Source organism: Panthera uncia, assembly GCF_023721935.1.
Source record: "Panthera uncia isolate 11264 chromosome D3 unlocalized genomic scaffold, Puncia_PCG_1.0 HiC_scaffold_8, whole genome shotgun sequence".
Taxonomy (NCBI): Eukaryota; Metazoa; Chordata; class Mammalia; order Carnivora; family Felidae; genus Panthera; species Panthera uncia.
Genome location: NW_026057586.1, coordinates 2307362 through 2320557, shown reverse-complemented (window position 1 = coordinate 2320557; position 13196 = coordinate 2307362). Strand labels below are relative to the sequence as shown.

Genomic DNA, 13196 nt, shown 5'->3' with positions numbered 1-13196 from the left:
TCCCTCCGTGGCCCAGCTCCCCCCTCCCTCCGTGGCCCAGCTCCCCCTCCCTCTGTCCTCTGCTCCTTGGAGCTCAGCAAACCCACACCGGGACTTGAAGAGGTCTTACCTACCAAAAGTCTTCAACTTTTTTGATAAACTCGTTTGTGTTTGAGTAAGAGTATCTGCTTCATCACATGACAGTCATTCGTGGGGGTAAAAACTCCAGTTCTCTGATGTACTGTGGGAGTATTATTACCACCAGGAAAACAGCTTTGTAGCCAAAATTTGAAATTCTTACCATTTGATTTTCATCTTCTTGTGTCTCTGATTCTGTTTCTGATAAGGCTGTGACTGTAGGGCCGGGAATAACCAGATGACAGAGAGCAATAATTTCTTTTATTCCAGCAAAAATGTTTACTACAGCCCCCTGGCCTTTGTTTTCTCCTGCCCCATATTCTGTAGGTAGAGTCATATCTACTTGAATGGTCATAGTCTGGGATATTGTCTGGAAGAATGGCCTGCCTCAAAGGGTTACATATAAAGATATACTGAGGAGATAGGACAGGATAGAGCTTTTGGAAGATAGCTGTATAGCTTAGCTCTTTTGTAAATGCAAAAACAAAACAACCACAACAACAAACAAACAAAAAGACCTCATAAAAAATACACAAAAGACCCAAACCCAACAAACAACCAAAACAAAACAAAACAAAAACAAAACAAAAACAAAACAAAACAAAAAAGCAGGTGGTTGTACCAGCGCAGCGATCCACTGCGTGCACTGTCTCACTCAGTCTGCACAACCACGGGGGTGGGAGCTATCTGAGAAAAGGGTTTTGGAGGAGGAAGGCAACTGACCCAGATTATGAAGCCGGTAAACGGTTCAGGAAGGGTTTTAATGCAGAGCCACCGGTCCCCGAGGGAGGGCCTTGGCAGGAGGAAGCTCGGGACTAGAAGTGTCCTTAGAATATTCCGTGATAGATTGATAATCACCTAAAGTAGGCTGAAGCAGACCTTTCCTTCATTTCTCCAAAGTCCACAGGTCTTCTTAATGGAAATGACAAGGCAGATTTTTAGGAAAAATTAGGCTACATTTCCGTCGCGTGAGAGTTTATGAAAGCAAAGTTTATTTATTTATGAAAGTTTATTTATTTATGAAAGGAAGGTTTCAAAAAGAGCAAAGTTCAAAAAAGGGCAAAGTTTCAAAAGAGTTTTAAAACAATTCAACAAATACATAATCACTGGGATACTTTTTTTTTTTTATAGGGAAATGGTTTGCTTTGAAGCGTAACTGGGAATTTCTCTCGAATTCAAGCTGATATTTGCAGATTCACTCCAGGGTTTAAACAAGACCTGGGTTGTTTCTTTCTAGCTGATTTTCTTTGGCCCCATTGTTAGAGAACACTGTCCAGCTAATGGTTCTTCTTCTCGAATGTTAGGATCAGGACTGGCTGTTTCTCTAAGGCCCCGGACCAATGGCCACCATGAAAAATCACGAGTGGCCAAGAATTACATTTTTTCCCTCCACCACCTTCTTCTTCTTCTTCTTCTTCTTCTTCTTCTTTTTTAACTGAACAAGGGAGTTGCATTCCAGTGTTGCCTTCTACTCCCCAAACCTTATGGCTTTGGTAGAACAGTTTATGCCGATAGTCCCCGAGAAACACGTAGAAGGCCCGGGCTGGACTGTGCCTGCCGTGCTCCCTCCTGCACAGGGGTGGCCCCTCCTCGTCTTGCCTTAGAGGGAGTTCTTGTCTGGGACCCTCCACCATCTGACATGAGGGCAAACTCTTCACATACCCACCTGCCAGGTTCTGCCACGTCCCCAGAGACAAATGCCGCCCGGGATGACCTTGGCTCAGGTTTGAATGCGCGCCTTCCTACACACGCTCCTAAGCGTATAGAACAATGGAGTGATGCCACCATGCTGCCATCGTCTTTTAAAGAAATGCGATTATGACCCTCATGATACCTTTGATGACGACCTCATCAAATGTATGTCACTATATGCATTATAATAGACCAATATATGCTCATAGTGTGGGTCCATGGACGGAAATACAGCTACTGAAGAAAACTATACTTGAGTGTTTTCTCCATGACCACTCAACATCCCACAGGAGTCTTGAAGTCACTGAGATGTGATCCGACCGAGTTTACTGAAGGAGTCAATAGACCCTTGGGCAGCATCAGGAAGCAGATAACCCTTGACTTTTGTGTTCGGCCTCCTCTCCAGGAGGATTTTGTTTTGCCACCTGTCCTCTGTTCGTTCTTCTTGTCCCTCGTCCTCCATGACCAGTGTCCTCCCGTGGTCTCTTGCTGGGAAGGCTGCCAGCAAGGAAACTCACTAGGCCCGTCCTTTCCAGGAAAGATCTCACAAAAGTTCTTCTTCTGTTTTTCTCTTACATTCCGTTTCTGGGACCCCAGGTTCTGTTGGCAGAACAGTTAACTCAGCCACTGTCAACGTATCGGAAACGATCCTACACGTCACTGTAAGACTTGTCACGTTGGAGGTGATGACACCCCACTGTTGGAAGAGAAGTAGTTCAGTAGGGCTGCGAATTTGGAGTCAGAAGTTCAAACCCCAAAGATGTCTGCTTAACTTGCGTGGAGCCCACGGAGTTGGTAAAGAAATCCTGTAGTTTCTTAATTTAGGGTATAACTGATCATTCCAGAAGTGCCACATCCAGCTGAGTGCTGCAGGCTTGTTCAGTGTTCCAAATGGATTGCATTATTTCCAGGCTGAGGTGCTAGAGGGAAGCAAGAAAATGTCTGGAATGTGGTTTCTAGTTCTCTCAGAGACTCATCTGGGAAATGATGGAGAAGTCCAAGCCCTGAGTCATCCAGAGGCTAATTTTCCTTAGATGTCACTCAGATGGGATATAAAAATCAACTCAAGTATGAATCTGCAGGCTTGGCTCAGGTGTGTGAGAGCAAGCTTACGCTGCAAATTCCTACATATAACCCAAATGTTTCACGTCACTTCTCCCGACTATTACGTCGACAAGAGGAGACAAAAATAGTTTCTCTAATGAACGAAGCCAGTGTCTGTCAGGAGATCCTCTGACAGGGATGTTAATTGTAAAACCTTGCTAAATAGTCTATAAATCCCCCGAGAAGCTGAATTCCTGTGAGTATTCTAAAAGCACGGCGAGGTGGGTAGAATTAGAACAAAGAACGTAAGGAGATTGGATGGGTGGTAATTTGCTTTAAGGAGCCCACAACAGGAAAACAGAAGGAATAAGTTGCAGCAAACATGGCCTGCAAGGAAGAATTCTCTGCTGACATCATCGTGATTTGCTCGCTTGCTGGCTTCCTGCATTGGACGGTTCACTGGAAGGAGACTTCTAGTGTTTCCACTTATCTAGGATTTAGCATTGCGTCTGACATGTAATAGGGGCCTAGCGATTGTTACAACGTGAAAGCCCGGGGAAATCTGAGGTGAAAGGCAGACCAGTAAGGATGCATCCATGCATGTATGCGTTTTTCTGGACAAAACCCCAGAGCCACACAACGCAGGGCTCTCTGCAAACAGATGCTAGGAGCACAAACTTCCCCTGGATGCTCCTGAATGTTAGAGGAACAGACGTGTTTGGCGGTTCACGTTCGGTGAGACTTTGCCACCTTAAGGGAATTTCCATGTGAATGACTTTGCAGTGTGATTCCCATGCCAGAAGGTTGAGAATTATCAGTGCCAATCAGATGGTGAACTGTGGGCAGGAGGCAATCGGTTTAATCAGTCTGTGTTTTCTAGGTCCTCAATCATCTGCATAAAAAGTTGAAGAACATGTCAAAGAAGTCAGAAGCATCGAAGAAAAAGGTAATATTCCCAAATATATATTGTATATGTCGCATGTTAGAGCCTAGTTCATTTTTATTCCTAATTATCCTAATATCCACCCATTGCCTACGAAATTTAGGATCCTTGGTGCAGACCTTGAAATGAACCTCTTACCATTAGGTGGGGATAGGAATAGGAAGTCAGCTCCCCCGGGCGTCACAGTGACCAGAGGCTGCATTAAAACTTAGACGGAGGTTTGGAGAGATGAGGAAACATATATTTTTTGGATTCTGAGCCTCTTTAGGAGGCGTGTTCTAAGTTGATTAGAACAGAAGAAGGTAGAGTTGCTGACATCCTTAATTTGCACAAAACCATTTTATTGTGCATCTACCATAGCTGATGTGATTATCAGAAGGTTTTGGCTTAACTGTCTTTTCAGGGAACATTATTATTATTTAAGAAGTTTTAAAAATGTTTATTTATTTTTGAGAGAGAGAGAGCCAGCACAAGCCGGGGAGGGGCAGAGAGAGAGAGGGAGACACAGAATCCAAAGCAGGCTCCAGGCTCCGAACTGTCAGCACAGAGCCCGATGCGGGGCTGGAACTCATGAACTGTGGGATCATGACCTGAACTGAAGTTGGACGCTTAACCGACTGAGCCCCCCAGGCGCCCCACAGAGAATATTGTTGTAATATGTCCCCCAAGCCCCAAGATCAGATGTATTGTCCTCTCTTCCTCCCTGACTTGTCCTGACTGATGCTGGGGTGGGGGGAGAATTAAATATGAAAGGGTCCCCAAGGGGAATTTTTCCCACTTTTAATTGTCTTTCTCCTCCGGTGAATCCTGATTTAAATAAGCTTCTCCTGAGGAATATTAAAGCATTTAACATCCTGGTATTTGTTACAGTTCACATTTTGAGAAAAAACTAAGGTACACGTCAGGATTAATCTAACTCTTCCACATCTTTGACTTTAGAAAGTGGTATAAGAGTATTGGACGAGATGTTTGGGAGGGGATTATAGCCAGGCATTTTTTACCTGCAAATATCAGTCATAACATCTGAAAGCACCTTGCTTGTCCTCACAACTACTTTTTTATGGCCAATAATACAGAACTCACAGGATTTACAGTATAATTATATTTATTTTTAAAAATTCTGCTTACATAAAGCACAGCTCTTCTTGACTTTCCTTGTTTATAATTTGGCTCAAAACACATCTGCTCTCGGACTCGACGAGAAGGGGTAGGAGCTGCTTAGAAAGCATGAAGTTCGGCCTGGATTCCAAGTTCGATCGTGTGGCCTTCCGAATATCCCCCTAAGAGTAAACGATGGAGCATATGTAACGAGGCTGTCTTGCCTCTTCCGGCCACTGATGCGTCCGTAGGCTTTATTTTGCTTCCGGATCCCTTTAAACGGCCACCGCCGTTCAGTTGTGTGAATGGAGTGAACCCTAAAGCTGGTCTTTCCTTTCTCTGTTCTCCGTGATGTTGTGCTGGACTATTTCCATTTTTGTAGTCCGCCTCTCAGTCTGTCCTCTGAGCCACTCACCTCCAAGAAGATTATCGACTGCAAACAGTTAAGGACTGTAATTTCCTCTGGGATAGTTCCTCATGGAGTCCTCGCCCTCCAGGGCCAGAGCCAGCCCCTGGGGCTGGAAGGGGCCCTGGTTCCCTGTGGTCACAACTCTGCAGGGAGAGAGACATACTTTTAGCTGTGCGGAGTGAGGCCGGGTAGGCGGGGGAGTGTCTTTGGGAGGAACTGGACTGGGGCACCTCCACAGAGGAGAAGCCCCTGCGCCGTGTGCACGCTCCTTCCTGGGGTAAGAGGTTCACGCTTCGCAAAGGACGGAAGTCAAACGCTTCCTTGACATTGGCCGCGCGTGTTTGCGGGCTTGGCTACTGTCCGTGTCTGTGTTTGCAAAGTGTTGCAGAGAAATCGCCGCAGTCTCACAGTGGAAAGAATGAAAATAGATCCTGTAAGAAGTAATTAGAAAAGTTTCTGCTTTATAGCCAAGAATACTGATTAGCAATTAGTTTAAAAGTTGTGTTTAGTTTTATGTGTGTGTGTGTGTGCATGTATGTATACGTGTATAGGCACACATATATGCATATACTGTGTTATAAATTACACATGTGCATGTGTATGTATGTGTGTATGTGTGTATTGTGTGTGCATAAAATGTACGTGTTACATGCATGTGTATATTACACGTGCACATATATTACATGTCTTATAGATTATGTATGTGAGTGTGTATGTGTGTGTGTATGTGTGTGCATATATTATGTATGCATACATAACAGAAATGTGTACATATGTATGTGAGTGGGTACATATACACGTGTATATCTTGTACATGTGTGCAGCGTATACTATACCTGTGTATATGTGCACTGGGTACATATTTAAACGCTGCCTATCATATATGCACGTGTAAATGTAATTCCTACCATAGGAGAAGGTGTAGCATTGAGAGGTGGGCAGATCTTCTCTTCCATTTTCAGAGCCTCTGACCCTCACCAGCCCTGAACAGATGTCAGTTCTCTTCTGATACATTTAATCGCCTCCTTGTTTGCATAGAACAAATAAGGTGCAGTGCTGGGGGTGGTGCGCGCGCCTGCGTCTGAGCAAGAGGCGGGGTGGGGTTGGGGGCGGGGTGAGAAGAGGGCAAAGGGCGGAGAGGTGGAGGAGGACGAGGGGAGAGGGTTCTGGTAGAGAAGCCGGGGTGGGCCGCTCCTTCCCGGAGGCAGAGACGGGTCAACTCCTGGCGGACACTCCCTCCCGCAGGGCTCAGCACAGGGAGGCGCTGGGCAGGTGCACGCTCGGGGCTGGCGGACAGGGATCCGCTCGGTACTGGTTTTCGTAGTTCGCTCAGCTCAGCGTCGCTCGTGTCGCGGCCCCTCCCCCCATGGTGGGTAGGCTCCCTTCCTCCACGCCCTGTCCACCCACCCAGGGGCTCCGCTTCAGGTGCATGAGGGGCGTGGGGCAGAGAGGCCTTCCGTGATGAACATGCTCAGCACTTACCCTTCACGTTTGGAGGAACATACATAGGGCGACATCTCCACGGCAGAAAATACTAGAAAGAATAGGAGAGCCCTGCGGTCGGTTCCACGCTCTGCCCGAGCCCCGCCACACGTGAAGACAGGTTTCCTGGTGCAAGGCAGATGGGATACTGAAACGAGGCTCCCAGATGATCTCTGGAAGACTTCAGAATGGGACAGACGTCGTAGTGGGCGGGTCCCTCGCAGGGGACACTGGACTAGAGGCTGCGTTGACCCCCCTGACAACCTGGGCTCCCTCGGCACCTGAAGTAAGCGGGCAAGCTCTTTGGCTGCCATTGATGCGATCTAGGGAATGTTTTCATCATTTTCTTCTTTCGGTCACCTTTTTCTTCCCAGCCAAGCTCCATTAGACATGTTGCGAGTACGGTCCTTTGAAGAAAGAACAGATGTCTCAGAAGACGTTGCAAAAGAACATCTTACAGGAGGAAGAGAGATTCATGTTTTTCAGATACTTTCAGTAGAAGGAGCAGAAAAGCACGCTAATCAAGGGCCCAGTCTCAAGGACAGTAAAGCATCTGGAGATTTTGTACATAACTCTAAAGGAGGACTTTTTCTGTGTCAGAAGATAGTGTCGGGAGTCTAGACACGACACGGACAGATGAGGCAAGCCGTAGAGGCACGGGGTTCAACTCCATCTCGGACTAAGGCAAGTGGTGTCAGAAGAAATGCAAAAAAGTCACGTAAGAAATCAAGAGCAATCAGCCTCATTCTCCACAGACGGGAATGCTCTCGTTGCATCCTGACGTCTCACCTAGAAGGAGAGCAAGGAGCCTTTTCCAGGCTTCCTGGGGAAAAGTCATGGTTCAGCCTTGGCGGCTGTCAGTGTTGAGGAAGCGGCTTTGCCTTTAATTGGAGACGGGGACGATAATTTGCTTTTGCTGTGGCTTTTTTGGAATTCACCAGGGGTTTTTCAAAGGCCACTGAGCTTTTTAGAAAGAAAGGCAGATTCCTGGGTAAGTCCCCAATAGCCCCCACCCCTGCACTGCGATGTGGGGCACGAGGCCTAGATGTTTGGATTTTAACAAGCAGTGTCCTGGGGAGTGATCAGCACAGGGAGGCACTTCCGTCTCAGGTTTGGGAGTGGCCCATGTGTTACTCTGACCAGCTCTTTAGGTTGCAGTCGGTCGCTATTCTGCCCGCGTGGACTCCTGTCCTGTGGCCGCCGTCTCCTCGGCTGGGTCGGGACCCGCAGGGAGACAGAAGAAGACGGACATTTCCTGTCCCCAGCTACACTAACCTGGACGCGTTCGCCCAAGCGTCGCCGAGGCTGATTTGGAGTCAACCCGCGTGCAGGGCGCGGAGTCGCCATCAGCTAAGAGAACATCAGTCCGAGGGACTGAGATGCCTGATGAGGCTGGGAGAAAATAGCAAATCCCCGAAGATGTGCAGCTGGCAGCAGTCAGTGCTGACGGCCGTGCCATTTAATTCTTTGGGAAGAGCCTTAGATGGATGATCGAGTTTATGTAAGTGCCCACTAAGTACTTTTCCCCCAAGAACTACTAAGTTGCAATCCCCTCGTATTCAAAGCTACCAGAGAGCCTTGTCCGTGGTTCTGAGGAGGCCAGTGGAATTACTAAAAACAAAAAAAGTACATTTTGAATGAACTGCAAACAGAAAATATACCATATTCATGCGTATTGCCCTTGCCCTATGGACTTTGATACATTATGGATCCTGTCAGTAAGCTGCTGGGGGTCGATTTCTGTCCTAAGCGTGGCACTTAGTAGAAACTTCCTGAAAGAGGCACTGAAAGGGGATATCCAGAGGGTATTTGTTTGGGGAAGCAGAGAGATGTTCTTATTGTCTTAGAAAGAAAAGACGATGTGTTCTGTTCTATTTGTAGGTATAATTACGCCTAGATTGTTTTTGATTAAATCATCTGGGGATGGAACCTCTCATGCGCTAATGGATAAGAGCATCGATGGCAGACAATCTGTTAATACGTGTGGGCAAATCTCTTGTTTGCTCTGTGCGCCCTGCAGGAAGCAGCTTTAATATGCAATCCTGCCGCCCTATAAAAACCTGTTGTCAGGTTTTACCTGAGTTCTTTTAAGTGTCTGAATGGACCAGGTACAGCCAGAGCCACGTCACTGGGGCACGGAGTTGAGGCCCCGGGAGGCTACGTCAGTTTTCACGAGGCTGCACAGCCTGGTCGTGGCCACTGTCCGTCCCGGGCTTCTGCACAATCCACGGAGCCCGGTGATGGTGAGCTTAGCTGTCGTCTCCTGCCCCTCCTGACGCTGCATTTGCCCTGGCCTTGCCCTGCAATCCCACCCTCCTGCCGCATCCCTGCCTCCACCTGGTTGCAGAACGCCCGGCTTCTGACCCGTGTCTCTGACGCTCGTGTCTGCGTGTGCACTTGCTGCCCTCGGAGTGGGCGGCTCCCGGCTGCCGTCCTGGCTGGTCTGGCCGCTAATTCACGGTGTGGGTGGAGGGAACATCCTGGTGGGGACACAGCCCTCAGGGCAGTGCCAGGGGGGTGGGGGCACCGGGCGCGAGGTGGCAGGTTCAGTTGTGCTGTGACAGTGATGTCCTCGTCTTGGAACCACCTCCCCCATGTCCAGCCCTCGTCCTGTGCAAGGACGTGACAATGAGCACCCCTGGGTTCTGTCATCTTCCTTCTGCCTCTGTCCTCCCAACCCTCCTTCCCCTTATCCGTCCGTTCGGTCGGGACTGGTTCTGTGCAGAAGGGAAGGCAGAGGGGCGCCATCAGGGAATCTTGGGCTCCACCTCGGTGCCCCGGCAGGGAGGTGGGGGAAGGTGCGTCGTTGCCTTTTCCCGTCGGGGTGGGGTGGGGGGGGGCGACGGGTGCTGCAGACTTCCACGTGTCCACGTGTCCCCTCCACAAATTCAGGCGGCCCCGACTCACAGTCTGAGGAAGAAGATTCCTAATCCCCAGTCGAGGGGCTCCAAGTCCCTATCTCTCACATCCTCTGCGAGCGGTGGACCTACTGGTGAGGTGAACTAGGAGCTGGCAGTGCTGCGTGTGGGGGCTGGGCACGTGTCCTCACCTGGTTTGTCTGGAGGGCTGAGCGACCGTTGTCCTGTGGGTCCCTGATCGCCCGCCCAAGTGCTGCACAGGCAGCCCCCGGAGATGGGGCTGGTGGTGACCAGGCAGACTTCGTAAGCTTTTCTTTCCCCGTGTCTGAGCATTCGGAGCATGCGCTTTGGGTCACCTGACCCGGCTTCGGGCTCTGACTTGGCCTCCGGCTCTGGAATGCCAGGCACCTGTCTCGACCGTTCCGCACCTCAGCGTCATCATCTAGGAGCCGTGATCCCGGCAGGCCCCGCTTCGTGCCCACCGCCGGCAGTCAGGCAGTGACAATCAGCCACACTCCACTGCCCGGGGGCCGCTGTGCCCATCTGGCAGTCAGGGCCCTGCTCGGTTCCTGGGGGGAAAGAGGGGAGGTCTCCCAGGAGGGGAGACCTTTCAAGGAAGGAGCCAGCTGATTGCGTCAGATTTTCGTTTCCAAAACATTGAGACCAGCATCTTCTGTTTGGAACCGTAGACATAGAGTTTCCAGCTAATCACAAGGTGAATTATCTAGTTGTTGCCTTTCCGACATGTACCAAACCAGCTGCCCTGAAACGCAGGAGAAGTGGTTCTCGGGCTCGACCCCAGCCCTTTAGGTGTGCGCCCACGGGGAAGGTGATGGGCTCCCACACGAAGCGGGGTGCAGACGGGAAGCAGGAGGGAGGGCTCCTCTTGTGCTGAGGTCTTCGATCAGGTGCGGCTTTCTTCCATCACCTGCTTGGCACAAATCTCCAAGGAAACACGTGGGTGTCCTGCCCCGGCCTCCAGGTGTTTTCAGATTTAGGGAGAGCAAGGGAAGGGTTACGGTAGGTGCAAGCTAAAAATGGGGCTCATCAGCCCACAAGCAGAAACAGAGATGGCTTTCCGGAATGCATCAGTGCGTTGGGGTCTTTCGCTGGCCAAAGGTGAAAGGAGAAATAAAGAAATACACCGTCTGTTGAGGCAGCCTCTCAGAGAGGGTTCTAGCACCCATCCGAGCTGCCCGCTGGTGAACCTGTCTCTGCGTGTGCTGCTGGCTTCAGAGCTCTGCAGGCTTTAAGGTGACAGTGTTTAATCTCTGCACGTTTATAGTTCCACGGTCCCAAAGACACAGCCTGTAATCCACACGCATCTCACGTATGTGGTAAAGTTACCCCATGGCAGGTTCTGGACAAGTTTTGAACAGAACCGTTATATGAAGTGACAGTTCAGCAGAGTTAGCATCCATTTGATTGCGTGGTGATACACATAACATTTTCTTAGAGCATGTTTTGAAACTCTGGAACATTCTTTGCCTGCTGTAATTGACACACTTCCTGTATTTTCTTCTTCTTCTTCTAGACCGCACAGACGGTTCTGGTGGTGGTTGTGGTTTTTGGGATCTCCTGGCTGCCACATCATGTCATCAATCTCTGGGCCGAGTTTGGGGTTTTCCCGCTGACCCCCGTCTCCTTCCTCTTCAGAATCGCCGCTCACTGCCTGGCCTACAGTAATTCCTCGGTGAATCCTATCATATACGCTTTTCTCTCGGAAAATTTTAGGAAGGCCTATAAGCAAGTGTTCAAGTGCCACATGCGCAATGAGTCACCTCTTAATGATACGAAAGAAAATAAAAGTCGAATAGATACCCCGCCGTCCACCAATTGCACTCACGTGTGAGAGCGTTAGAGCGCTCGTGTGGAGTCTCAGACAGAACACGGTACGACGAGGGGTTAGCAAGCCTGCAACTTCTTATGCTCACGACAAGTCGCATCATTTTAGTTCTACCTGTTTTTGAAAACAGTACTTTGATCCATTTAGGAAATCTCGAGGTCTAGTAAAGATTGTTTCTAAATTTTATTTCAAAAACAAAAGGAAACGCTACATAGTTTTTTATACCTTTACAGAAACGAAAGGTTAATAGAATTCCATCGACATGTTCAGTTCTTCATCGGACAGCCTATAAAGATGGTCAGGAATACTGGCGATCTACATTTTGGAGCCAGTTTATTTAGAAAAAAACACATGTATGTGTTAATTCTTCAATTTTAAGAAACGAGGTAATATTGCGAGGTATGTGTTTCAAAATATGATCATGGATACACGATCAAAGTTTTACCTGGATTTCATTTTTGTTGTGGCCATTTATATAGAGGTGCATCTGTTAAATGGCAGTGAGACTTTGCCAAGTCGATTTGCACCGGCCTCATTTGCCCCCAACTGTCAATAGTGAACACGGTTTCCGGAGATGAGCTTCACCTGTCTGTGGTCATGAGGGCCCATTAACTTCATCTCTGGAGACGAGCACAGCGGCACAGCGGTGACTCAGGGTGACAGACATTGGCCCGGTCACTTAAAACTATTCTGCGATGTAGGCTTTGTAGAGTTACCTAAAAAAAAAAAATCAGGGAAAAAGCCAAGGGCAACTATTCTAATAGTGGAAGCTTCCAGTGAGATCCAAGAGGGAACGTGGTCATTAAAGTTTTACAAAGATATCGCCCAGGGTATTTTGTGTGCCTTGAGTGGAACTGAGCCAAAAGGGAGTAAAAAAAAAATGCCAGTGAGGATGATATGTGGGTAATAGTTTCTATGGGGCTGGGGAGAAGTCAGAATCTATTAAGACACATGGTAGTGGTCGTGCCACATGTGGAAAGCGTACGCAACACGCGATTCAGGTAACATTAGAAGAAAAGGAATCTTCTGAGTAGGTATACCCAAGGATATATGTTGTGCAAACACATGCTTTGTTTCATTAAATTCGTAGTAATGTTAAATGCACATTTACCCCCAATATTACTTCCTCGGAAATGATCATAGGCTGAATTTCAAATGTACTTTTCATGACAATTTCGTATTTATTCATGTGTAGAATGAAAAACACGGGATGAAGAGATTAAATTATTCTACCTTAGAACAGTAGTTTTCAGACTCCAGGACTTTGCTATATTTTGTGAGAATCCAACATCAGGAAGACTTTTTAAAAAAGGATTTCGTGTAATGCACACCTGTGTCAAATCAGGATTCCATAGGAAATAACAAATTTTAGATGAAAAAACTCGATATAAGTCTTTGCATGTTAAATTTTCCAGCTGATGAATTCATTGTCACTAATCACACTCTAGCCAGAATAGGAGAAAATTCTTCGAAAGGATGGGAAATCATGAACTCTCATGTTTGGTGGCTAGGGAAAGAAGTCGCATGTATGTGTGATGCCAGTGTTTTAGAGGACAGCCTAAGTCCTTTGCATGGAAAATTCTTTGCACTCTATTCAAATACAGCAGCAGAAACATTGTACCCTGACAGTGATACCTCATGTGCTTTGTGGAACTTGAAGTCGCCATTGCAGATGCCAGAACAGGTCGTGTGTGTGTGTGTGAACCC

At 48.0% G+C, this 13196-nt stretch overlaps 1 protein-coding gene across 1 annotated transcript in view; it reads left to right on the top strand.

Moving 5' to 3' along the window:
• GALR1 (galanin receptor 1) overlaps positions 1-11528 on the top strand; it is a 12999-nt gene extending 1471 nt beyond the window's left edge. Inside the window, exons 2-3 of the mRNA XM_049619238.1 lie at positions 3734-3799; positions 11178-11528. Of these exons, the coding sequence (XP_049475195.1) occupies positions 3734-3799; positions 11178-11495 (384 nt within the window). The 3' untranslated portion in view covers positions 11496-11528. The remainder of the gene's footprint in view (positions 1-3733; positions 3800-11177) is intronic.
• The last annotated feature ends 1668 nt before the right edge of the window (positions 11529-13196 follow it).